Raw genomic sequence first — 27,672 nt, 5'->3', positions numbered from 1 at the left:
TCACAATGCACTTTGTGCTACTATTAGAAGAAATTAGACAGAATAGTTTTCCATTGGAAAACTTTAAGGTTATTGAGTCCAACCATTCTCAGGGAGGGGCTAAAACATGTCCCTCAGTACCACATCTCTGCCTCTTCTAAACTCCTTCAGGGATGGAGATTCAGCCACCTCCCTAGGGAGCCTCTTCCAACATTTGAGAAACCTTTCAGAAGTTTCCCTTAATATCCAACTGAAACCTCCCCTGGTGCAGCCTGTGGCCATTTCCTTTCATCCTGTTACTTGTCACTAGGGAGAAGAGACCTCTTGCTACAACCTCCTTTAAGGTAGTTGTAGAGACTGAGAAGATCTCCCCTCAGCCTTTCTTTCTGTAGACTAAAGAGTGCCAGTTCCCTGAGCCACTCCTCAGAAGACTCATGTTGATGTGGTTTGTAGTTTTAAGTTTTCTCATCTGAAGTCTTAGCTGCACTGCTGGCATGTCCATAGCTACTTGGCTGTATATGTAGCACTACTCAGTTTATTTTTCTGGATCCATAGACTGTCTTTGTGTCTCATCTTGCCAATTTTCAAGCCCATGTATCCCTCTGTAGCTTTTATATTAACTCATTTTTCACATCCGTATTCCCTAATCACTTGTTTAGAAAACTTTAGATTACATTTTCTGGTGTCTGCAGTTCCTCTATTTTATAGCAAATGGTTTTTTTGATACACTTTTAGATTCAGAAGGAGCTAGTGGATGCTCAAAGCCAGGAGAAAACTTAATGTGCCATTTGTCACTAGTTTTTGGGTGTTTTTCAATATCTGCCACTGCTACTTCTGGACTCTACAAATATCCCTGCATTTCTCTGATTCATGCTCAGGCTAACTGAGCTACCAGGACTTGTTCTGCCTTTCTGAAATTGTTAACCATGCCTGCCACTTTGAAACCGTATCCTGTCTGCCACATCTTCATGTTTCTTGATTTATTTGCCATTGCCTATCAACCTTAATATTTTGTTTCCTTTAATCATTCCTTCTTTGATCATCTACTCTTTAGCTTGGTTTTAGTTGCTTTCACCTATTAATCTGGTGGTGAAGAATCACATTCTGCAGAATTAGAAAGCTCTGCCAAACCACAGCTGTAAGGTTCAGCCAGGTCAAACAATTACAAGGAGAAGTGGCTACAGGATCAAACCTAGTATGATGTTTGATATCTTTGTGCAGCTTACTGTGGCAATACAGTGGATCAGAGTGATCAGATGTTGGAACAGGATGCCCAAGGAGGTGAAGTCACCGTCTTTAGAAGTGTTTGAGAAATGTATGGACGTGGCACTCTGGGACATGGTTGAATAGCCATAATGGTCTTCAGTTGACAGTTGGACTCGATGTTCTTGGAGGTCTTTTCCAACTGAAACAATTCTATGATTTTATGGTTCTATGTCATGCCAGATTGAACAGCCCAAACAAGGTGGTGCTGCTACAGCTCACTGTCCCCAGGGTTAAAGCTGTACTCCCAGCTGGCAAGGGTACATACAGCACCCATATCCAGTACAATATAGATGGCTAACCACACAGATCACAGGCACTCTGTGGACTCACAGATGCCCAACAACCTCATCTTGCTTCCCCCTTTTGGCTGAGCAGGATGGAGATCCACTAGGAGTATGTGTACCTAAGTACAAGGTGGATCACACCACCAGCAAGACTCAGGCACTTGTTCTGCCCTGTTGCTGCCTTTCCATCCCAGTTTCCCCAGTTTGTCACCTGAACATACAACCAGGCAGCATTTCCATTCTAGATACAGACCCCTGTGTTCACACACACGTGGAGCTGACCAGGAACCATCCCGTCTGCTCTCACCACTACAGAAACCCAGGCGCTCTCCCGTTCAGAGCTGACTCTTAGAAACCCACATCCCTGCTTGCTCCTAGACCACTTCACCTACCTGCTGGCTAGTGCAGACTCATCTTCACTAGCCGTTACACATCAGCATTTGCTCACCATGATTGGAAAAGATAACATTAAGATCATGATCTAGTTCTGCCAGGGCCACTACTACACCATATCTTTGCACATCTAGACAGCTTTTAAGCTTCTTAAGGTATAGGGATTCAGCCACTTCCCAGGGTAACCTATTCCAGTCTTCAAAAACCCTTACAGTATAAAAGTTCTTCCTAATGTCCAGCCCTGGTGCAACTGGAGGCTGCTTTCTCTTGTACTGTCATTTTTACTAGGGAGATGAGGCCAACCCTCACCTAGCTACAACCTCCTGCCTTTCAGGGGGTTGTAGAGAGCAATAAGGTCTCCTGTCAGTCTCCTCTTCTCCAGGCTGAACAACCTCAGCTGCTCCTCACAAGACTTATTCTAAAGATATAGGAGCCTTCCAACTTGTGGTAAGACACCAGCTGGTAGCACCCACATGATCACACAGGATCCAGAACTGCTCACCCAGGAAGGAGTCAGAAAGAAATTTAATAAGGCAGGACATGTTGTGCTGCTCAAATTCAGGGCACAACCAGGCAAGGTACTGACCAAATCAGGAGAGTGTTTGTCCCCCTGTACTCAGCACTGGTGAGGCCTGCACCTTTGAGGAGTGAGTTCAGTTTTGGGCCCCTCGCTACGAGAAGGACACTGAGGTGCTGGAACAGATCTGGAGAAGGATGACAAAGCTGGTGAAGAGTCTAGAAAGCAGGTCTGGTGAGGTGCAGCTGAGAGAACTGCTTTTGTTTACTCTGGAGAAAGTAGGCTGAGGAGAGACTTCATTGCTCTCTGCAGCTTCCTTGAAGGAGATAGCAGTGAGTTGGGTCTTGGTCTCTTCTCTCTAGGAACAAGTGATAGTATGAGAGAAAGTGGTCTCAAGTTGCACCAGGGTGGGTTTAGTTTGGGTATTAGAGTGAACTTCTTCACTGGATGGTTTGTCACAGACTGGAACAGGGTCTCCAGGGAGGTGGTTGAATTCCCATCCCTGGAGGTGTTTAAACAAGGCAGACATATGGTGCTGAGGGACATGGTTTAGTACCAGACTTGGTAGAGCTAGACGGTGGTTAGACTCAATTTCCTGAAGGTATTTGCCAACATTAATGATTCTGTTTACATTTATCACTTTCATTTTGGGCACTTTTTCCTCCTCAAAATGATCTAAACTTCTTTTTCCTGCCTTAGGTTTTGCTCCTAAATATCCTCTAACTCTTGCATGATTCTGAGCTGTTTACTATCCATCCCATAATGTGCTCCACCCTTAGTCATCAGCCACTTCAGACTGACAGGTGTAGAGGAGGTCTGCTCCCAGTGACTCATGGTGATGAGTTCCATGCCCGGATACTGGAGCTGAGGCTATTCTGGGACAGATCCATATAGATTGTGGCTTGGGAGCCCTTGGTCTGGGTACCTTCCTTGGCTGTGCAGATGGGCCTTTGATGGGCTGATGGCTCCTGCGATGGACCAAGGAGCAGTCTGGCAGGGTGCTAGCTGGGCTTCTGCCCTGCCATTGCATCTCTGAGCTGTTCTGTGGCTGTGCAGGTGGGCTTTTTTGCTGGGGAGAGACAAAAGAGTCTAATATTTTTGCCGTATTTTCATCCCTTCAGTCAAAATGAATAGTCTGTGGTGCTATTGAAGCAGAAATCAACTAAAGAGAGCATGTGCCAACCAGGGCAACCTCCAAGGTACCCAGCTAACACATTTCTACTTTCACAGCTCATCTATTATGTGAAAAAGATGTGAAAATTATTTCAAGTAAGTTGCCAGGATGCAGTCATTCCCAGTTGAAAGTGTCAGAGAAAGGACATGAAAAAAGGGACATGGAGCAGATGTTTTTTGCTGATATTTTGATGGGGAAATAAAAGAAAGGGTGGATTTGTGTTGGCATTGCAAGTTGCTTAGTGATTAATGGAAATGACAAGGATGATGCATCAGTTCTAAATTGGTGTCATGTTGATAGAGGATGTTTTGATTGAGACAATGTGAATGCTGATAGGAGCATTTCTGTTCAGAATGATTTCCTTGTTCTCTGTTGGTGGAAATAAGTGCTCAGCTGCTCTGGAAAACTCACTGTTTGGGTAGGGGTGTGTAAATCTGTATAGCAGGTGGTTTGGAGGTAAGCTACTTTTGGGGTGGTTTTCAAACATAGGCTTTTCATGTAAGGTTTTTGAAGTATTTTGTTTGACCAATATTGCTTTGGAGAAAGTTTTACTCAAGTAAAGCTTTATTGAATGAGTACAGCAAAGCAAAGTACCCCATTTTCCTTGTCAGGATTTCTCGCTGGGGTAGAAACAGAGAATCATTTTGGTTGCAGAAGACCTCTAAGATTATTGGGTCCAATCATTATCTAGGTCTACCAAATCTGATGCAAAAACATGTCCTTCAGCACCACATCTCTGCATCTTTGGAACACCTTCAGAGGTGGAGATTCAACCACCTCCCTGCAGAGCCTATTCCACTGTTTGAGAACTGTTTTAGTTAAGAAGCTTTTTCTTAATATCCAACCTAAACCTCCCCTGATGCAACCTCAGTCCATTTCCTCTCACTCTATCATGTGTTACTAGGGAAAAGAGAACAACTTCACTCCAATCTCCTATCAGGGAGTTCTAGAGAGACTGAAGGTCTGCCCTCAGCCTTCATTTCTCCAGGCTAAAGAACCCCAGATCACTCAGCTACTCCTTACAAGACCTATTCAAGTACAAAAGGCTTTGAGGAACTGGGGTGAGAAGGAAGGAGGAAAGGGTCAGGAAAATGTTACAAATATAACAATTGTCCAGATCTGTGAAAATAAAACCTGATAGTAGCCTTCTATATGAAGATGGGAATCAATGCATTTGGGGATTGGTAACATTCATGAACAAACCAAACCTGACACTATTATCTCTTTCAAAGTTGTGCAACGAGAATATCTTTGTGCAGCTGAGCAGTTGGCAGTGTTGATGAAGAAGGACACATCTTAATCAAATGCTGTGATATCCATGGCAGGGAGGAAACACCACTGTCTTGGTGGGAGGAAGTTCTTCAGGTTAATCTGTGGGTTTGCTATCTGTTGCTACTTAGAGATGTTTTGTGTTTAAATAAGATTCCAAGACTTTGACCTAAGTGTGCTGGACTTGTCTTCCCTCCTTGGACCCTTGCATAATTTTCTGAGCTTTTCATACGTATATCTTGGCAGGCTTTAGAGAGCAACCAGCGTTTGTATTACATAGCTGGGAAAGGGTAAATCCAGGCTTGTACCTTGGCTCCACTCTTCCATTGTCCTGACAATACCAAGTGAGTAGAAGTAGAAGTCACATTTCGTTAGGGTTGTGATGGTTTCAAACCTAACTAACCTTGAAGCCTTCTGCATTGGAGAGAGTGGTAGGAGAGAAGAAGTGACAAAGATGATATTGGCGGTATTCCTTTTGTCTCCTAGCTAGAGAAGACTCAAAGAAGCTTCAGGGAGCTTTGAAGCTTTCTCTAACTGGGACCAATTTAAGATTAGAAGAAACTCGATAAAGTATCTGAGACTTTCTTTGACAAGCTTGCCCGCTCAGATGCAGTGCCCAGCGCCATCCTGATTTAAAACTGAAGTGTGTCTTACCTGGAGGTGTTTGGCATGACTTGCAGTTAAGATCATAGACTGGTTTTGGCTGGAAGGGACCTTAAAGGTCGTGTAGTTCCAGTCCCCTGACACAGGCAGGCACACCTTCCACTAGAGCACGTCGCTCAAGGCCTTATCTAACCTGGTTTTGAATGTGTCCAGGGAGGGGACATCCATAGCCTCCCAGGGCAAATTACTTGCGTCTCGGACTCTCACCAGGAAGAATTTCCAGTTTATATCTCTCCTCTTCCACCTTAAAGCCGTTGCCCCTTGTCCTGTTACTACAAGCCCTTGTAAAAACTTCTCCCTTTCAGATATCTTTATCCTGAATAATGTTTATTTCATCCACAGAGAACCATGCTAGAATGTGGGGGTTTGAGTTGTTTGTGAAAGTGTTTGTGTATCCTTCAATGGCTTAATTCTCAAAAGCACCTTGTTAAAAATGGGTGTCTAATTATGCTTCTTTCTTGTGATGTCTGTAGGCTGGCACTTCTACAAGGATGCTAATTGCCTAATCTATGCCTTCTAATTTAAAATCACTGCTAAATTTGTTTGAAAATCCATCTTTGATTGGCCTTTTGCATTTAAATTAATTTCTCTCTGCCACCCTCCCTCCCTGAGCCCAAAGCAAAGTAAGAGTGAAGGTGAGAGAGAAACAGAATCACCTTTGTCTTTCTGTCTTTATCATTAATAGCTTGTTTTTATTCTATGTTCATTGCAAATTCCTGTGTTGCTGCTGGGTGGTAACTCAAATTACAGTTTTCACTGCCATAGCAGTGATTTTCCTCATTATCCCAGCGGCAAATAAACTTGTGTTCTTTCTTCTTCTGGTGGCAGCCTCTCTACTTCCTTCCCTTTGTTAACACAAGGGTAATTGTCTTGTTTATCACAGACAGAAATGAGCCTAGTGTCAATTTGACACAGATTTGGCAAATTTCCACTTCCCCCTGCCCCCGCTCTTTCATTTCTGTTCTGTTTCTACAGGCCATATTTGATTATTATACTAATAATGAGAGGCCTTTATAAGTTCATTAGCTCACGGTAGGAGGCAGAGTGGAGGGTGGATACAGCCGTGGGAAAATGGCAATCCATAACTCCAGAGCTTTCAGAAGGCCACAGCTTAGACCAGTGGCAGCATGAAGAAGGTTTGCACTCAATCGCAAAGGAGCTTTGCTTCTGGAAAGCATTAGTGAGTCACAGAAGCCTTAAGGCTGAAAAAGACCCCTAAGGTCATCAAGTCCATCCATCAGCCCCACAGCTCCATGACCACTAAATAATGTCCTGAAGTGCCATACCTACTTGCTTTTTTAACACCTTTGGCAATGGTGACTCCACCACTTCCCTGGGCAACCCTTTCCAATGCCTGAAATATATTTCTTAATGCCCAAGCTAAACCTCCCCTGGCACAGCTAGAGCCCGTTTCTGAAGGCACAAATTGGAACACAGGGGATTCTACGTGGACATAGTACAGGGTTGGACTGAATGACTGTTGGAGGTCCCTCAATCCAAACCACTCTGTAATTCTGTGAATAATGAAAATCTTTGCTGTGTGGGTGCTGGAGCCCTGGAGCAGACTGCCCAGAGAGGTTTTGGAGTCTCCTTCTCCGGAGAGATTCAAAACCGGCTTGCACATTGTGATCCTGAGGCCACCTGCTGCGAGTGACACTGCTTTAGAAGCAGGATTGGACTGAATGATCTCCAAAGATCACTTCCAACCATAACTGGTTTGTGATCTTGTGATTCTCTAATACATACTTGAAAATACTGTGTATATATAACATCATATACAAAACTCGTCCTTCTTTTTGGAAGCTCCTTTAAGGGTTTGAGAGGTGCAGAGTGATAGCAGCTAAGCACTGGGAAGGACTCTACTTAGGAGGGGTTACCCAACTGTCGAAACAGATGCTGAGGGAAGCTGCTGGGGTTTTTATGTGTTGTTTTTAAATTCAGTTCTGTCCAAGTTGTCTTTATTGCCAGCTTCTTTACTTTCATTGCATACACCTCTGTGAATAAGGAAAACACTAGTTTGGAATTGAATCAACAGAAGCGTAACTTGTGAAATGTGCAAATTTATCCTGCTGTGTTGGGGTCTTTTCCACTTCCCTGTGTTAAGGTTCTTAAAACAGTTGGAGAGCTCAGAGCAGAGCAAGAAACAATAATTCAGCACCTGGAAAACACAATCTGTGGCCAAGATGAACTAACTTGGCCTTTTTCAAGTAGAGAGGAGGCTCATATCTGCAAATAAACAGGAGTACAATAAGTTGTTCTCCAAATTCACAGTAAGTAATAGTTTAAAATTTGACTAATTAATTTAAAATCAAATACTTACTTTGAGTCACATCAGATCAGCTTCACAGTGCAGAGAGCAGGAGAAGTGGTGATTGTATGAGATTGAATTTATCCAGGTGCTGAATTCTGTAGTGGAATTACAACAACACCATGCAGTGCTTCAGGCTTGGAGAATCGTGGCTGGAAAGCTGCTCAGCAGTGAAAGACCTGGGAATGTCGATGGGTAGCTGGCTGAGCATGAGCTAGTCTGTGCTCAGGTGGTCAAGAAGGCCAGCTCCCAGAGAAGGGCAATGAGTCTGATGAAGGGTCAGGAGCGCAAGCCTTGTGTGTGACGAGCAGCTGAGGGAACTTGGGTTGTTCAGTTTGGAGAAAAGGAGACTGAGAGGAGGCCTCCTTACTGTCTGAAGAGGTTGGAGCAAGGTGGATTTTGGGTTATTCTCCCTAGGAACAAGTAATAGGACAAGAGGAAAGGGTCTCAAGTTGCACCAGGGAGTTCTAGGTTGGATATCGGGAACAATTTCATTGCCACAGAAGTGATTAAGCATTGGAACAGGCTGCCCTGGGAAATGAAGTCACCATCTCTGGACTTGTTTAAAAAATACGTAGGCATGATGCCAAGGCACCTAAATTTGGGACACTGAGGAGAATCTTAGGTGAATACTTGGATTCAATGATTTTGGAAGTCTTCTCCAACCTTTCAGTTTATATGACCTTAACTACCAATTCCATTGTCCATTGATCAACTTCACTTACTGCTTCTACTTGTTACTATGCTCCTGGTGTGGGATTTGGATGTTGTGGTTCCTGTGCTAGGACCCACCCTTTCCATTTAGTTTATTCCCATTTCTAAAGTCTTTAAATGTGCATCTACACATGTGTGATGGTTTGGGTGTTCCTTGCCCCCACACACACTTTGGACGAAACCCAGGCTAGACTCAGCCAGCTCTGGAAGTTGAATGAAGCTTTATATTTACAGTTTAGCAGAATATACAAGCAGGTATTTACAATATATATACAGTTATATACAGAAATATACAAGTTAAAAGGTAATACAGAAACACAGCAGCCCTCCCAGAAATCTGAGTCCACAGGAGGGGCTCCCAACCACTCTTCCACCGTCTCCCATCCCTCTCTACCTTACCCCACACATTGCCTTGTGCCCAAGAAAGATTGGAGGGTTGGCCAGAAGGGTTAGGAAGCAGGTGGATTAATCAGAGAGATAGCAGGTTAGGTTAGAGAGAGAAATGCAGCTCACAGCCTGGACAGAGAGCATCTCCCTTATCTATGTTTGGATCCTTGTTCTTATACATTTCAGCAAGCCTATGAGTGAAGTAGACATCACCGTTGTCCCCTTCTCACAGCCTGTAATCTAGTTCTTCTCACCAAAACATTCTAGCTAGCTTCAGACTAGCACAACATGGATCAAACCTTCCAAAACTCTATCAGCCACTCATGAAAACATCTAAGTTGAGTTTATTTAGAGTTTCCCAAACTTTTTTATTCGAGGAATTGTCTTAATTTCTATTGTGTGATGTTCAACATAATTCTGAAGCTTAAAAAATGCTGACTTACTCAAGAACAGCCTGTTCTGTGATTGTAAGAGCAACTCATAGCTACCTACACCTTCCCATTTCTCCCTTTCCAGAAGAACAGAAGGAAAGGTGTCACATCTAAACTCTGTCAAAATATTCAGTAGGGATAAAGGAGTGTCTGGTTAAACAGTGCAACTAGATTGGATTGACCTTCTTGGCCTGTCTCCCTGGAAGGAGCAAACTTAGGAGAAATGTCATACAGCTCTACACAAAGATTTGGATCAAAGCCCAAAACTCCCTTGGCTTTCTGAGGCGGTTTAGGCAAGGGAAACACCAAGCTTCTGGGATATAATGAACAGATTTCATCTTCTTGAGTTGACCTTTACTCTTGAAATTTGTGACTTGTTATCATAACAATTACAGCTTGGCAGAGTTGATGTTTTCCGGTTACATTTGGGTAGCATTTAGAGAGTTGAGCAATATTTCTGAAGAAAATGGGTTATGAATTCCTCATGAAGTCTTCATTAAGTGCCTGAAGAGAGACACAGAGTCTCCTTGATAACAGCAGAACGTGTCACCCTGAGTTTGGGAGGAAAGGGAAAAGGGCTTGGAATATTTCACAATTTCATTCAAGTGTCTGTGTCTTGTGTAAAATTGACCCTGTAACGAATGGATAAATCTTTCCAGGAGGCCCTTTCTTTTGTATCACTGTCAAGGTGTTTATTTTTACACAGCAGCAGTCTTTAGCTTTGTATTGTCGTAGGATCACAGAATGTTAGGGGTTGGAAGGGACCCAAAGAGATCTTGGAGTCCAACCCCCCTGCCAGAGCAGGACAATGCTATCTAACACAGATCACAGAGGAACACATCCAGACAGGCCTTGAAAGTCTCTAGAGAAGGAGACTCCATGACCTCCCTGGGGAGTCTGTTCCAGTGCTCTGGGACCCATACAGTAATGAAATTCTCCTTTGTGTTGAGGCAGAACCTCTTTTGCTCATGCCACATCAAAGCTGAGGGCTTCTTTTAGCTCCACTTTCCTTTCTGCAACTTGATAGTTGGTTAGAGCCCTTTAAATGTGTGTGTGTGTGATGAGTCAGTCGTCAGTGCCCCATGAAACAGCTCGTCCTTATGGACATTTGAAATAAAGCCAGTCTCAGCAAGGAGGTCGCTTACAAGTGTTGCCAACAAATTAGATGAATTTTTAGAGTGGATATGAAGTCTGGTTAAACAAACACTTCATTTCCTTCAGCAGCTGATTGATTGATTCCAAACAAAATAAGCTGTACCATCTGTTCCTTGGAAAACAAAGGAGCATTATACTACTAAATACCAGCTTTACTTTTCCTATGCTTAAAATAATGTCATGTGTTCATTTATAACAAACATAACTTTGTAGTAGTCCTGCATTTCCAAGAAAATGTAGGAATTATTGGAAGTGTTTCTATCTACGATGCTTGTGCCTGAACTACCCATCATAGCACTGTTTGAAGTTTGGACTAGACATGAGGAAACCTTGCTTTACCAAGAGGATGTCCAAACCCAGGAAGAGGCTTGCTGAGGAGGTGATCAGTGACCCATGGCTGTCAGTGTTTAACAGATTTTTGGACAATGCCCTTCATACCTATGGCTTTAGCTTTGGTCAGCCATGGAGTGGGCAGGCAGATGGACTAAGGTGACTGTTGTAGATTCACCCTTCCAGCTGAACTGTTCTACTCCTACTGTGAGGTCTCTTTCTGTGGAGACTTTCAAGGCCTATCTGGATATGTTCATATGGTGATCTGTGTTAGATAGTGTTGTCCTGCTCTGGCAGGGGGATTGGACTCAATGATCTCCTTGAGTCCCTTCCAACTTCTCTGATCCTGTGATCCCTGTGATACTCCATTCCATCTCCTGAACTCACTGTGAGATTATTTGCCTGGAACCCTAGGTCTTGATTTTTTTTTTCTAGGTCTTTCAAGAACACACGTCACTAAGGTTACAGGTGGAAATAGGGTTTTATCTTCTTTATTCAGAGCCAATGGTCACAGCAATAAAGCAAGCCCTGGTGCAGGAAAGCAATAGAGCCACAGAAGGGTGCAACAGCAACACAAGCTAAGGTTTTCCACTCTGCCTTATACTCTCCGTTCCCTATTCTCTCCCTCCCCTACCCTTTTTCATTTTGCCTTTTCTTCTCTCCTCCTCTTCTTTTTTTTTTTCTTCACTGTGTCCCTTGGTCTTCCCCTGCCCCCTTCTCCCTCAGTCTTTGCTCCCTTGATCTCCCTCCCCTTCCTTTTTTTATTCCCTTTTATTCCCTCCTCTTTTCTCTGAAGAGTCTGGCCCCATCCTCTTGCCTTCCTACCCCCTACACCTTTTTGTTCTGATTGAGTATTGAGAATATCCCCTCTCAGGCTGCTCTTCTCCAGGCTAAACAGCCCCAGGGTTCTCAACCTCTCCTCAATACAGATGCTCCAGTGCCCTATTTGGGTCCTCCACTACTCTCTCCAGTAGCTCCCTGTCTTTCTTGAACTGGAGAACTCAGAAGTGGACACTTTAGTCCACAAATAGCATTATAGAGAGGTCAAGGACAAACCGAAGTCAATCTCCTGATGCATCAACTAAACTTCTTCCAGGAATCATGGTGGTGTTTTAGGCCTTGCTGAAACAGAGTATTGGTTATGGAGACATGTAAATGTGTAGTAGAATCACTGCAGGGCTGTACAGAAACAGGAATTACGTGTGGTGAGAAATCTGAATGCTGTGTTATATTCTGGTGCCCTTGCCACAAGAGGAATACTGAGGTGCTGGAGGGAGTTCTGGTGAAGAATGACTGAGGGATCTAAGCTTGTTCATTGTGGAGAAAACGAGGCTGAGGGGAGATCTTGTTGCTCTCTACAGTTACCTGAAAGAAGATTTTACTGAGGTGGAGGGTTGGTCTTTTCTCCTAGTAACAAGTGATAGAATAAGAATGGTCTCAAGTTGCATCAGGGGAAGTTTAGATTTTTCTATTAGGAAACATTTTCTTCATAGAAGGGGTCATCTAGCCCTGGACCAGGCTGCCCAGAGCAGCTGTCAAGTCACTACCCCTGAAGGGATTTAAAAGTCATTTAGATGTGGTGCTGAGGTACATGGTTTAGTGGTGACCTGGCAGTGCTGCATTAACAGTTGCATTTGGTCTTAAAGGCCTTTTCCAACCAGAGCAGTTTCCTTATTCTATCATATCACAAGCTTAAAACTTGACATATTCTGACTTGTAATAAAAATCTGAAAACCTCCCAAATTTACAGAAGAAAACTCATAAGCTTTTTGGTGTACCTCTTGATTGAAAACTAAAGGGGAAGTTTGTTGGATCAATAGGATGCAAAACTTAAACCAGTATGTGAACAAAGTTCTGAACCAGGTAAATGGATTAGAGTTATGCTTGAAAAGGTTTTCCTTGTTCCTCCCCAGCTGCTGGAATTCTCTTCCTGTTGTGGCTTTCTCTCACATGCTAAAAAAAGAAATTGTGTGCCTCAGGCTTTTAATCATGTCAGTATCTTTTGGAAAGATGCTTTGTTTTCTGTCAATGTCAGTGGTGAGGCTTTAATCTCAGAGGTATAGTCCTTGATATATAAATAAAGTCAATTTATTGTCAGTATGGATTTTGGTTGGTTGGTTTGGTTGGTTTTTGCTCCAGGACAAGATCCTTATTGTTATGTTTTATTTCATTCCAGCTATTTATGAACTCTCTTGCGAAGCCTACAAACACTTGGGCAAAACTTCAAATTACTACTGGATAGATCCAGATGGCAGTGGGGCTCTGGGACCTTTGAAAGTTTACTGCAACATGACAGGTAACTGCATTGTATTTGCTAATTCAGTTTTTTTCTTTTACTGTAGTTGGGAGGAAAAGTCTGTGGTGATTTGTATTTCTTGGCAAAAGAATAGTAATTGCTAGGAGCTTTTCATGAGAGGGGTCATCAGATCTGCAGTCAGCATTCAGCAGAGTTTGAGCAAGGTGGGAGGTCACCCGTTTCAGAAGCCTTTTGAATCACAGCTGTTAATTAGTCCTAACAGGCCTTTTGTGTCCTCAGTTGTGCTTTGTTAAAAAGAAAAAGCAAGTCTATATGACTGCTTTCTAAAACTATTGCATGTCAACCCATTTGTAGTTCAGGAATACCTGTGGTTCATGGGGTACTGGAGAAAGCAGCTTCATAGAAATGCCAGACTTCTGTTTCTGCCCAGATACTGCTGAGTTTCAGACATTTGCCATTATGGGCAGGGAACATAAATGAATTGCAAGAGAAGCAACACACTTGAACGTTCTCTTTCAATCCCTTCTGGCCCTAAGTAACTCATAGTAAGTTTTGTCTAAAGCCACAGGCCCTTTCTGCTGTCCCATAAATACATTTAGTAGAGTCCTACAAGTCCCTTCAAATATCTGCCCTGGAACAGGCTGACCAGAGGAGCTGTAGAAGCTCCAAATGTGGAATTGTTCAGCCAGTTTGGATGGAACTTTGAGCAATCGAGTCTAGTTGAGAGATGTCCCTGCCCATGGCAGGGAGTTTGGAGCAAATGATCTCTGGGCTTCCTTCCAACCCAAACTAGACTGTAATTTTTATGATTCCTTTGGCCTGTTTCGTCTTTTTTAAGTAGTATTAGAAAGACATGTCTTGTTTAACTCCCAAGACCATCTGTGTAACTACATGAACTGATTTGGGTTTCATTGCTTTGAGTTTTTCCTGCTTTTAGCACTAGTTTTGTATTGGTAAGTTCCTATCTGGGTGTTCTGATGGAAGCTCTCTGAGTCATCTCTGTAGCTGTGCTGAGGCAGAAAAATCTCATAATGAGAAATGAAAAGGGGGCAGATCTCTGGACAAAGTACAAGGTCTGCTGCTCTTCACCGGGCTTGAACAGCTCCAGGACTCTCAGTCTCTCCTCCTCACAGAGATGCTCCAGGCGCTGCAGCGTCTTCACAGGCTCCGTTGGACTCTATCCATTAGTTCCCTGTCTCTCTAGTACTGAGGAGCCAAAAAATGAAGCCAGTACTCTATATGTGGCCTCACTAGGACATATTCCAGAGGAGAGCATCTCTTGACCTGCAGGTCATACTCTTCTTAATTCATTTCAGGAGACCATTGGTCTTCTTGACCACAAGAGTACATATCTTTAGCCCCTGAACTGTGTCTCAAATAATGTATCACATTTTTCACTATTTCATTGTTGTGTCAGCATTTTGCATACAGATTCTGTACTCAGGAAGTTTTAGGCATCCAAAATGTGCCAGAAAATGGTTTGTTGTTTTGTTGTTTTGTTTTTTTTTTTTTCAGTAAAACTGAAGAGAAAATCAGAGTGCAGTGTACAGCTGGCTGGGCATGATTTTGGGCATAAACCACATTGGTCTTAAGTGTGTCTTAATTTAGTAAACAGGCAAATGTCACAATGAGTCCTGCCCTTCACAGATGTTGCTGTGGTAGCTAAAAATTGTTCTAGTTTCTAAGAAATCCCTGCAATTCAATTCTGTAGTCAGAGTCACAGAAATACACATGTGCATGTATTCCCCAACCATGGGCTAGCAAAGTGCTGTCAAAAATGCCCAGAATTCCTCCTATACTCTTGGTCTTGTCTTCTCCAAATAAACCTTGAACTCGGTGCTGTGTTTTGATATGAAGAGGAACCAACTTAGATTTTCTGGAATTATAGAATTGCTTTGGTTGGAAACAATGAGTCCAACCATTCTGTAACTCTGCCAAGTCTGGTGCTAAACCATGTGCCTCAGCCCTACATCTCTCCCTCTTTGAAACCTCCACCACGTCGCCGTCCCTGGGGCACTTTAAGGCAAGGTTGGACGTGGCACTTGGTGCCATGGTCTAGCCTTGAGCTCTGTGGTAAAGAGTTGGACTCTATGATCTGTGAGGTCTCTTCCAACCCTGATGATACTATGATACTATGATATGATACTCTCCAAGGATGGGGATTCAACCACTTCCCTGAGGACTCAATGCCACTGTTTGAGAACCTTTTCAGCCAAGAAGTTTCTTCCCATATCCAATGTAAACTTCCCCTGATGCAGCCTGAAGAAATTTCCTTTTGTCCTGTCACTTGTTACTAGGGAGAAGAGTCCAACACTAATCTTGCTTCAACCTCCTTTCAGGGAGTTGTGAAGAGCCAGAAGGGCTCCCCTCAGCCTCCTTTTCTCCAGACTAAACAGTCCCAGTTCCCTCATAAGACCTGTTCTCCAGACCCCTGTCCTCCTAGTGGAATGAAAATGTTTCAGATACCACATTTAGGTATCCAGTCCTGCTGAAGTAGCTCAGCTTTTCAGAATCAAGAGCGTTGCAAGAGACATTCAGCATTTTTCCAAACACTTACCAATATGAACTATGTACTTTTTAGGAAGCTTCTTTTTCCTTTGTCAAAACAGTTATGAAAATGTTTAAAGTTGGAAAGTTTGAACTTCTCACATGAATGCACTTACATGAAAATCTTCATACAGCATAATGCTTAGCATTCCAGTACTTCTCAGTTCAGCTTGACTTGCCATCTTAGACCAAGCAAGAACTCTTCCAGAGCTCTACCATCCTCAGGCTCAGTTCTTACCATCTTTCATAGGTAGTTCCACCTTGCAAAGACTCAGCATTCAAGCGTTTTATTTTCCAGAAATGAAGGGATCCTATCTTAGTATCCAGTTGAAGACTGAAATTGTTTTCTCTTTGTCATTTGCAGAGGAAAGAACAGCTTTTTTAAATTAGATAATGTGAACTTTGAGTGTATTACAACTTGACACAATGCTCTGCATTATAGTTTCTATTTCTGAATCCCTAGCCTTGAGTCAGTTTCTTCTGGCAGACTTTGTTTCAGTTCTGTTGAGAAAGAAGAAATAAGTTAATACTATAAGGTGGGTCTAGAAGAAGCCACCAAGATGATCTGAGGGCTGAAGTATCTCTGCCATAAAGGCAGACTGAGAACTGAAGTTCAGCCTGGGGAAGAAAAGGCCTTCAGGGAGACCTTAGAGCAACCTTCCAGTATTTGAAGAGGTTTCTAGGAGAGAGTTGGAGAGGGACTTTTGATAGAGGCATGGGGTGAGAGGGTGAGGGGAATTGGCTTCATCCTGGAGAAGCTCAATTTAGATTAGCCAATAAGAAGAAATTCTTCCACATGAGGGTGGTAATGCACTGGAACAGGTTGCCCAGGGAGGTCAAGGTGCCCAGGTTGGATGGGGCATTGAACAACCTGATCTATCAGAGATATCCCAGCCTATGGCAGGGGAATGAAAGTAGACGATCTTTTAAGGTCCCTTCCCACTCCAACAATTCTGAGTCTGTTACTCCTGATTTTTAGTCTTTCTTTCCTTTCTCCCCCAACCTCAAACCACAGAGGATGGGGAACACATGTCAGATCAGTAAGTTTACCCTGATCTTACCTTGGGCATTTGTCCTGAAAGACTTCTTCAGAGGCAATGGTGAGGAATAAGCAGAGAGACAATGCCCAGAGATTTGAAGTGAGTGGTTGCTTATCCTAATGGCAGTATGGGACAGCAGTGGGAGGGGAGGACCAACACTTCTGCAGTTTCTAGAGTCTTATATACTAAGGATGGAAAAATCATAGTCATTCTGCTGTCTCTTCTGCTTCATCATTTAGACCATGCACACAAAGCAGAGTGGATAGGTTTCATAATCCATTTTACCAGAAGATATGTCAGTTAATTGTTTCCATTGCTCCTGAAGTCATTACACCTCTTGATGTGGCTTTTATCTCATTTCAGGATCCAAATAGCTGCAAGCATAATGGCTCCATTTGAGTGGTGCTTACCTTATCCCCTGTCTAGTACAGTTCTTTTGCCTGAAGCTACACATCTCCAAACACTTCGAGATGTCATCATGCCTATTCATAGCCTGCCTTATTAAGGCCAAATGAACAGGGTAGCTTCTCTGCCTGCTCCCCACTCCTTCCTTTCTTCTCTTTAACACAAGTGGCAAATGTAATAATTAGTGCAATGACTTTGTGAGTAGACATTAAACAACCCTAACTGTCTGATCCTGTGATTTTCCTGTCTTCTCTCTGTAAATAGTGGGTCACTGGAGTGTTTTGTACTGTGACATATGTAGAAACATACGGCGTGAATGTAAATGTGCCATCTATCACTACATGCTGATAAGAAATGCCTCAGCAGCAGGAAATGTTTCTACTGCACATATCTCTATAATTAGTTTTTTAAATGAGACATTTTGCCTGACAACGGCGTTGCTGAACTTCCACAGTACCAAAACTTGTCTTCATCTATGTGTGTGTATAGATATGTAAGCCTGTGAAACAATTTTTTTAGCAATTCAATAACAAAAAAAGTAAAGACATTTTGCTGTCTAGGTATAGAATCATAAAATGTTTTTTGTAGGAAAAGACCTTTAAGATCATTGAGCCCAACCACCAACCTAAGACTTCTCTGGCCTTTAAACCACATCCTAAAGTGCTGTGTCCACATGTTTCTTGAACATCTCTGGGAACTGTGACTCCACCAGCTCCCTGGGCAGTTTATTCCAATACTTGACCACTCTTGCAGGAAAGAATTTTTTTTTCCTAATAGCTAATCTAAACCTCCACTATGTTCCAGATGTTTCAGTCTGATAGTAGTGTCTCGTTGTTAACTCAAGTAAAGTTGTCATTGGGCAACGGTAAGTTGTTGCATGACAATGAAAGCAGAGACTGTGCCCAGTGTAATCTCATTGCAGAAAGGTTCCAGTACAAGTATTTAAAGTCTGTTATCTAAATGCAGGGAATTGTTTTCTCTCTGTTCATGTTTGGAAGGCAAGGCATTTGTATTACATGTCCGCTGGTGCATCAATTTGGTTTCCATTCAGCTTTTTAGTTTTTAATCTGTGCCAAATACAGCTTACTTGTGAAAATGCTCATTGTGCTACATTTCCTGTATCTCAACACCACTGGCCAGTGCCTTTCCTCCCCATGCTCTCTGGAACATGATACCAACTGTTGGAAACAAGGTCATGATTGATTTCTCAGTTGGGTGTAGTCTCTCTGTTCAGCCTCAGTCAGTTCACAGACTAATTACTAGCCTTTATGTGTGCTTGTCTTGATCAGATGCAGCTTGCTGTCTGGAAACCTTCAGAAGTAAGGATGGGTTTCTGCTTGGTGGGTTGGCTTTCCCTCAGGTTACTCTCATGTTGTTAGGCACTCCTGTGTTTATCAGCTAGTTGTTTGGGTTTGATCAACCCTTCTGTTCAAATAGGGTCACCCACAGCAGCTTGTCCAGGATCACAATGTCCAGGTAGGTTTGAAATCTCTCCAGAGAAGGAATCTCTGTCTCACTGCATAAAGTGGATTACTAACAAGTGACAGATCTGTGGAATGAAAATGTCCCAGCCACTAACCTATTACTGAAAGGGAATATTCGAAGAGGAGTCTTCTGCCATTTATTTCAGCAATCCTTACCAGTCTGTACTGGAGCTCTAAGTGGTTGCTTCACTTCTGCCTGGCACTTCTGCCATGATGGTCACAGGTTCTTGCTGTAACTGTCAAAAGTCATGTTACTTAGTGCCCAGCTGTATTGCAAAGCTGTGCTTTCAAATGCTTTGCAGGGTTTCATGCTATGTGCAGTGGAAGAGCAGTGCTACGGATGTTACAGACCAGCAACCCATTAAATCAGAGAGAAGAGTCAAATCAAAGGAGCGGCTGTTTCAACCTTCCTCCTAGGCAGAAGTTGCTAATCACTAAGACCCAAACCTACACAATTTTTCCAAAATTCAGTCTTAAAATTTTCCTAAACTAATAATATTTCTTGAAGGTTTAGTTGGACCAAAGATGTTATCTAATATTGCTAGGAGTTACTTCCTTTCTTCTCCTTTTCTTTCCAGTCCATGTTAGCCTGGGAAATGTCTGCTGGAGTTGCTAACAGTTTGGGTTGAAGATATTTTCATCTAACACTTTAGTGACAACATCAACATTAAGTCTCTTCACATTCCAATTTTCAATAGTATTTTCTGCTTCCTATGGTGAGTTGCAACTTCAGACTCAGGAATGAGATTACAGAACCAGCACTTGTCAGTCTTACTTGCTATGCTATGAAAGGAAGCTATGGAATATATAAGAGGGGCCTCAGTGAAAACATGTCTTTTTGAATTCTTCACATTGATCTTTTCAGGACATTGCCTGATTTTCAGCATTTTAGTGCAATAATAAGGCTACTTCTGTGCGCTATATTCCTTTTCTGTCCAAGGAAGGGAGGTAGCAGGATGTAGGAGAGTGGAGAATGTTGTTCTTGAGTGAATTAAGGTGGATGGGTGAAGATTATATGGAGGATTCAAGCTTTCAAAAGCTGGTGGAAGAAAGAAAGATGAAATTTGTTTAGTGGTAACAGTTGAAACCTGTGCTACTCTTTCTGCCTCTTCAGGAGAGCAGAAATGAAAACCAACCTGACTTTTTCACTCAGTGCAGTTAAGGAAGTGGTTTCTTGAGGTTCAAGCTAGTGTAGTGAAATCCTTGAAAAGCCTTTTACTTCAAGATATCCTTTCAAATACATTTAAAACTCTTTTACTTTTTCCAGTGATTCTAGGGAGCCCTATTTAGGATCATAGCTAAGGAATGGTGTGGTGTTGTTCACTAAAAGAAGTCAGGCAGCAGCTGAATCCTTTTCAGACAGCTGATTTCTTTTAAGTGTGTGTGCACTTAAATGATATGCTAAGATGAACTGAAAGACACTCTAAGGGAGGCAGTTTCATTTGATCTTTCCAGTTGTAGAGGCTACTCTCCAGACAGTAAAATCAGTTGTGGATTGTTCTGTTATTGAACTGCAAAAAAACCCAGAACTCCAGCTTTTGCCAGTGCTCTGTTCACTCTGCTGAAAGCAACCATGTTGTTCTTTTATGCCCTTTGTTCTTGACTTGAATATTCCTTAATCTGAACTGAGCTACGGGTGCCATCTGTTAGATCAGACACTTAAATGATCCAAGTCCTCTTTCATATGGCTGTATTCTCTCTCATTCTTTCTTCTTCTCTTCAGCAGATCTCTTGTTTTTGTTAACACCCATATGAAGTCTCTTCTTACATTAGGGCCCACATCTGATTGAAGCATTTTTTTTCTCCAATGTTTTTCAGCATGTATTGTGTGCTTTTCTTTAAGACATGAGTGGTCTGTGTTCTGTTTCTTGATATACTCCTTGCATTAGCTTTTTATATGAAACTGTGTTCAATGGTTTGAAACCACCTCTAATAATCCAGAGAAGTCATCCTCTGCTCAGCAGCCCATTTAGTAATATCCCTTTGGGTTTCAAATCACAGGATCATCAAGTCTAACCTTCAACCTAGACCTTCAAGTCTAGCCATTAAACCATGTCCTGAAGTGCCAAGTCTACACATTTCTTTAACACCTCCAGGGATGGTGACTCCACCATGTCCCTGGGCAGACTCTTCCAATGCCTGACCACTCTTGCAGTCAAGACATTTTTCCTGATATCCAACCTAAACCTTCCCTGGCAGAAATTCAGGTCATTTTGTCTTGTTATATCACCTGCTACCAGGGGGAAGAGACTGATTCTCACCTCACTCCAACCTCCTTTCAGGGAGTTGTAAAGAGCAATGAGATCTCCTTTGAGCCTCCTCATCTTCAAATAAAACAATTGCAGTTTCCTCAGTCACTGCTCACCAAACCTGTTCTCCAGACTCTTCTCCAGCTTTATAGCCCTTCTCTGGCTACATTATATTGTGGGACGGATCCTATTCCACACCTAAATAAACAAACTCACTGACTTAGACTGAATTCTGTTGAAATCTATAAGAGCACTCTTCATTTACTCTTTTTTCCCTGCTCTGGATATTGGATTAGTATTATTAGTAAGGTGAGAGCAGGAGAATTTGTATCACCAGAGCAACTTTCCTGCAAAATGGACACTGATTAACTTCAATCAAACCCACTGATTTCAGTTATTTAAAACCCAACTGCAGCTCCTTTGAAGTCTGTAGCAGCTATTTGGTATATATAGTTTTAAAGTTTTATATCCATTAATATCTGGAGAAGTGATTTGGCATGTAGCAACAGGACAAGGGGTAAAGGCTTCAAACTGGCAGAAGCTCAATTTAGATGAGACAGTAGGAGGGAATTCTTCTTTGTGAGGGTGGTGAGAATTTCCCTTGGTGATTCCCAGAGAAGTTGTATAGGCTTCAAGCCTGGAAGCGTTTGAAACCAGGTTAGATGGGGCCTTGAGCAGCCTGATCTAGCAAGAAGTGTCCCTGCCCACAGAAGGGCATTGGAACTAGATAATCTTTAAGTCTTTTTTCAACTCAACTCATTCTGAGCTTGTATTATATGAGAAATGAGAGAGAAGAGGGTTTAGTCCCCCTATATCATAGACTCATAGAATGCCAAGTTGAAAGGGTATCATTTGCTCCAACCTTTTGAGGTGATAGTGCAATTTCAATGAGATGGCCCAGCACCCTGTCTAGCTGAGTCTTAACATTCTCCAATGCAGGGCACAGGTCAGATCTCATGCTTACAAAATTGCTGCAACAAAAATCATAGAATCATTAAGGTTGAAAATTTTCTCTGAGATCAAGTCCAGCTGTCAACTCATGCCCAGTGAACTGTGTCCCAAAGTGCTTTGTTTGCACGTTTTTGGAACATGTCCATGGATGGTGAGTGCAGCACTTCATGGGCACCTTGTTCCAGTGCCTAACCAAAAAATGCTTAGTTTAATCCCATTACTAATGACTATTGTGATACCATCCCCCAAAATCCCAGAGAAAATGAAACACTGTGTTCTTATCAGAAAATAAAACAGGAGATTTGCTAACAGGAGATGGTTAGGACTGTAATTTGTATCCTTTCTAGAAGGCAGCCCACTTTTAAGTGGATTGTCTTGTATAGTTTCCAGAGTGATTTGTGGCATAACATATTGTAGAACACATTGCAGTAATCTAATTTGAAGTGACAAATGCACCCATGATGGTAAAAGTCATGTCTAATGAAGAGCTATCTCCAGACTGACGTGCGAAGGAAATGCCTTCCTAAATGTTGGTGCAATAGAGTGTAATAGTAGCTGGAAATCCAACAGGGTCTGCAGGCATCAGCTCTTAACCACAAATGCAGAGCACACAGCAGCAGATGGAGCTGGATATAATTTTTATTACATCTTCAAATGACTTCCCCTGTCTTTGTCATAGGTATTGCCTTACATTTATGTTCACTGAGATTTCAGCTAACTACCCCATCCTTCCCTGATCTGCATGCTAAATGTACACTGCTGGTTTAAAGAAGACACAGGTGAAGGTTATCAGCAGTGTGGCACTGGTCATCAGCACAGACCACCTATCTTCACAGTATCCCAGTGTGGTGAGGTTTGGAAGGGTCCATATAATCAAACCCCTGTTCTGAAGCAGGGCTCTCCACAACAGCTTGCCCAGGGTCACAATGTCCAGATGCATTCTGAAAGTTTCCTGAGATGGAGGTTTCACAGCCTCTCTGGGCAGCCTGCTCCAGGGCTCTGTCACCCTCACAGCACTTTTTTCCTTGATTTCAAGTGAAATCTCCTGAGTTCTGATTTATGCCCACTGCCCCTTGTCCTGTTACTGGGCACCACTCAAAGTAATCTGGCCCTGTCCTCTTGCACCTCACTCTTTAGCTATTGATCAGCATCGAGAAGATCCCTCTCAGGCAGCTCTTCTCCAGGCTAAACAGCTCCAGGTGTCTCAGCCTTTCATTCTCACAGAGATGCTCCAGTGCTCTCGGCGTCTTTGTAGCTGTTGCTGGACCTTCTCCAATAGTTCCTTGTCTCCCTTAAACTGGGAACTCCAGAACTGGACACACAGTACTGTATGGTCTCACTAGAGCAGAGTAGAGGAGGGGGAAAACTTCCCTCCACTTGCTGGCCACACTCTTCTTAAATTCAAACCACTTTCTGAGAAACTGGAACCAAAAATGGAGTGAACATTATTTCCAGGCTTAAGTCTCAGGGTTGCACAAGCTAGAATCTAGTATCTGAAATGAAGACCCTTCACATACATAGTGTCCCACTCTGGTCAGACCACCTGGATCATTGCATACATTTTTGGTCCCTGATGCACAAAAAGCTGTGGACAGGCTGGGAAGTGTCCAGAGAAAGGGCCATGAGAATGATAAGAGGCCTGGCAGACCTTCCACATGAGGAAAGGCTGAGAACTGGATTTGTTCAGCCTTGAGAAGAAAAGGCTTAGGGGAGGTTTCGTTACCACATATCAATGCGTAAAGGGTGGCCACCAGGAGAATGGAAACTCCCTTTTTACAAGGAGTCCCGTGGAAAAGACAAGGAGTAATGGGTATGGGTTACTCCTAGGGCAATTCCCATTGGAATTCAGAGGAAAGTTTTCTGCATGAGAGCACTCAGGCAGTGGAATAATTTCTGACAGGAAGTAGTGGATTCCCTTACATTGGACAGTTGTAATGCTCAGCATGACACAGTGCTGGGCCTTCTCGTTTCATCTAGGATATAATGTAGAAGGGTTGGACCAGATGATCCTTGTGGTCCCTTCCAACCTGGCATTCTGTGATTTGGGAGTGGGATTAAGGCAATATAGAAATTCTCTTCTTGCTCTTCCTTTTGGAAGAAAAAAATAGAACCCCTTCTTTTGTTGTGGTGGGTGTAAGACTAGTTTGTGTGTTCGATGCAGAGCTTTGGACTGAGGATATGAATATTAAAATAATAACCACCTTGCATCACCTGCTGGGTTCCATCTCATTTGGCTGGTGATGCATACTCCCTGTGGAGGAGCTGTCTGCTTTGCTTCCCTTATCTCCAAACGTTTGATTAGAAAGACTTGCACCGTATCAGTTATAAACATATGGGTCCACATGACTCCAGAATACCTTGGTGTGCTGCACAGTGAAAACTGAAGCCTGGAAAATGAAACAGAGTACAAAGTCTTGGAGATAAGAATAATCATAACATGGAAAGATAACTTCAGTCTGGGTCACACCCAAAACTCATCAGTGTGTGTGAGCTCATTTCTGTGAACTTGGTGAAGAAGTAGTGAAGCACATTTGAGTATGTCTCAGTTTATCAAAGGATTTCTCACTAAGTTGAGATATGGAAGTACAATATTAAGCTAGGAGTTCTGGAATGACTGTGAGACTTGCATTAGCAGGTATGAGATTTACATAGATGACTTGAAAACATACTGCTATCTGCTACGTTTTATGAGTTTTATTGCTGTAAGGCACACCTGTCAGGTGAATTAGAACCCTCTGAAACTACCAGATGATCTCCTTGGAGAGTTTGACCTTGGGATAAATACAGCAAATCTAGCAGTGTGGCATGTTTTTTGTCTCTGCATCTCTAAAAGTACAACTTCCATCAGTGATGTTGCTCTACAGGCAAAGCTGAACCATCTGGGGCAAAGGCTTGGCTGGCTTACGTGGGAAACAGCCTTATTAGTTCCACCTGTCATTATTAGCAGTGGTTGTTAAAGGAAGGCTTCTCACACACTGTATCTGTTATCAAAACCGAAAAAGCAGTCGAGGGTCTTCCTTTCACCATTCTCAGTTGCTGGAACTATGCTCTTACATGATGAGTGATCATGTGCTGTGTCCTTCTCCTCTACCCCTCAAAAAACCCTTGCAGAAAGATTAGACTTTTGTCAAAGACATAGTTTTCTTTTAATTCAATTCAATTGATCTTTTACCAGTTCTTGTCTTCTCTCTTTCAGAGGATAAAGTATGGACAACTGTGTACCATGACCTACAAATGCAGACTTCTGTGGGAGGCAGCAGCCCAGAGAAGATGTCTGTGCTGCAGCTCAACTACAGCGCCACGATGGACCAGATCTCTGCCATCACCAGTAGTGCTGAGTACTGCGAGCAGTTTATCTCCTACTCGTGCAAGATGTCCCGGCTGCTGAACACACCAGGTAGGCTGAGAGCAACCAAATGCAGTGTTAAAGAGCTTCGTCTGAACAGCTCCACAGGTACTGCTGTCAGAACAGCCCTTTAAGCAAGCGCGCTTCTTTGTGTTCTCTTTGTGTTAAAGCTCACAAAGAGATAAACGGTTGAAGTACGTTTTAAGCAAAGGTGATGTGACAGGGAGTAACGGCGTCAAAGTGGAAGAAGTTGGATTTAGATTAGCCATGAGGAAGAAGTTCTTCCCCGTGAGGGTGGTGAGGCACTGAAACAGGTTGGCCAGGGAAATTGTGCTTTCTCTTTCCTTATAAGTATTCAAAGGTTGCATTGGGCTTTGAGCAAGCTGTTTTTGTAGGAGGTGTACTTGCTCATGGTAGATTTGGAAACAGATGATCCTTCAGGTAACTTCCAACCCATTCTGTGATTCTGCACAATTATTTCCATGGGAAATTTCATCTGTTTACTTACTACTAAAACAGATTTTGTTGCTCCACAGATCTGTGTGGTCTTCTCTGAGATCTGTTGCTTAAAGCAGGTGGCTTTTTCATAAGCTATGAAGGATTGATCAACAGAGGCATGGAAAAATTGCTTAGAACTTTATCCTGTTTTTCTGGTTGTCAGTTTTCGTATACCGCTGGCTGAATGAGGGTTGGAATGTTCCCACTGGGATCTCTGAAGCAGTTCCTTAAATGCAGAGTGTTGGTGGATAATCAGATGCCTTTCTTGTCGTAGAAGTTGGTGTGGTTAGTACTGTGGTTGTGTGAGAGATATGGTTTGATATTACTTACAAGCAGATTCCTTTTAAGTTTGTGTAGCTTTACTGAAGCACCCTCAGTGCTGCTTGGCATATACACATCCTCTGTATCTCTGTAGCTGATAAAGACAAAAGCAGAAGGAATCGAGTTCTAGAAACTCCGGTAATACACACCCAGTACTCTCCCTGAGCTCTAATTGTCTATGATAGAATTTGGTGATGAATAAATAATGGTCCTTAGTAAAGACTGGATTCATAGTGGAGATGCATAACACATTTTCCTGATGGTGAAATGAGTTTGCTGTGACTGGAACAATTAAAAAGCCTTTCAGGTGAAATGAATGGCTGGGTGCTCACAGTGCTGTGCTTCAAGCTGCTTCCTCTTGTGAGTTTATCTTGGTATGTTTTCTTATGGTGCTATAGATAAGGATTCCTTTGGCATGCATGTGTATCTTATCCCTATTTCCATAAGCATTCTGTTAGTTAATAAATATTGTAATGCTTGTTACTCCTCTCCCTCCTCCCTGCTGGTTTGGAGCTATTTCTAATGCCTGGCTTGTCTCTGCTGTTGTTATTTTGCTTAATTTAGCATAGCACAGACACTCTGCAAAGTGGAAAGCGATCCCTTTTTCCCTTGGACATTAAAGTGTAAGATCCTGAGTTATATTCAGGAGTATTGCAATTCTAGCAATGGAAGCAAACTGCCTTGTTTGCATGTGTTACAAGGTAGTATATGGATCTCTCTTTGGGAAGGTATTTAGAAGGTGAATCTAATTGGGAATAAAACTGGAGACAACGTGCATGGAAAGCTCATAGCTTACACAGAGGACAGTGCAAGAGTCGTCTTCTTTGAATGTCTAAGGCTATTCTTTCAGGGCTAAATTGTACTCGTTACTATGTATCGATGTTACAAAGAAAGAAACACGTTCTGTAATTGCAGATGTTTGCCCTAGCTGCTGGATTTAAAAGATTAAGCAGCACATAAAAGAATAACTCACTGAAAATGTCTTTAAAGAGTAATCAATTCCAGATATTTGCATTTCATAAATGTTCCAGTTCTGTAAGTGTTTTGTTATTTGTTGGGTTGGGTTTTTTTTTTTTTTCAGATGCCTTTCTTCACCTTTTCACCTATGTGGAAAGATAAATTCCCATAGAAACTCTTCATAAGCCACTTTTTTTGGTATGGAAAATGAGTTTCTGGAGATACTGTGAGGTGCTTGTTTGTTTTTCTTTAAGTGAGAATATGAAACCACAAAGGCAGATAATTTTAACTTAGACACTAACAAAAAACCACACTGCAGTGTTTGCATAACACCTGTAATGGTCTGTACACATAGCACAGCACTGATTTGTGTTAGTGGGAAAGAGGCCAATACATTTTCTTTCTAAGCTCTGTGTTCTTGGCTTCAGTCTATGGCTTCTGAGCAAAGAATTAATTTTTCCCACCTTTCTCTGGTTTTTCTGTCTGGTTTTTAGAGGACTGCCTTACTGAGAAAATACATTACCACAGCCTATTTATAGAATCATTTTGGTTAGAAAAGACTTTTAAGATCCTTGAGCCTAACCATTCTTTATCTCTACCAAGTCTGGTGCTAAACCATGTCACTCAGCATCTCATCTCTGCCTCTTTGAAATGCATCTAGGGATGAGGATTCAACCACTTGCCTGGGGAGCCTAGTCCATCTCACAGCCCATCTTCAAATATTCATATAGATTCTTCAACTACAGA

The 27,672-nt window shown here is 42.5% G+C and overlaps 1 protein-coding gene across 12 annotated transcripts in view; it reads left to right on the top strand.

Moving 5' to 3' along the window:
• The window catches only part of CNTNAP2 (contactin associated protein 2), a 1,124,907-nt gene that overhangs the window by 809,603 nt on the left and 287,632 nt on the right, over nucleotides 1-27,672 (top strand). For all 12 annotated transcript variants that reach the window (XR_010308041.1, XM_064169555.1, XM_064169553.1 and 9 more), the window contains 2 exons: nucleotides 13,047-13,166; nucleotides 25,000-25,200. Coding sequence is in view for 11 of the 12 variants with exons in the window: in XM_064169555.1 (XP_064025625.1) it covers nucleotides 13,047-13,166; nucleotides 25,000-25,200 (321 nt within the window). In the remaining variant the exon portion in view is untranslated. The remainder of the gene's footprint in view (nucleotides 1-13,046; nucleotides 13,167-24,999; nucleotides 25,201-27,672) is intronic.

The sequence above is a fragment of the Pogoniulus pusillus genome, chromosome 32 (assembly GCF_015220805.1).
Source record: "Pogoniulus pusillus isolate bPogPus1 chromosome 32, bPogPus1.pri, whole genome shotgun sequence".
NCBI lineage: Eukaryota > Metazoa > Chordata > Aves > Piciformes > Lybiidae > Pogoniulus > Pogoniulus pusillus.
The sequence above is the reverse complement of the archived record's forward strand: the minus strand, read 5'-3'. Positions and strand labels throughout refer to the sequence as shown.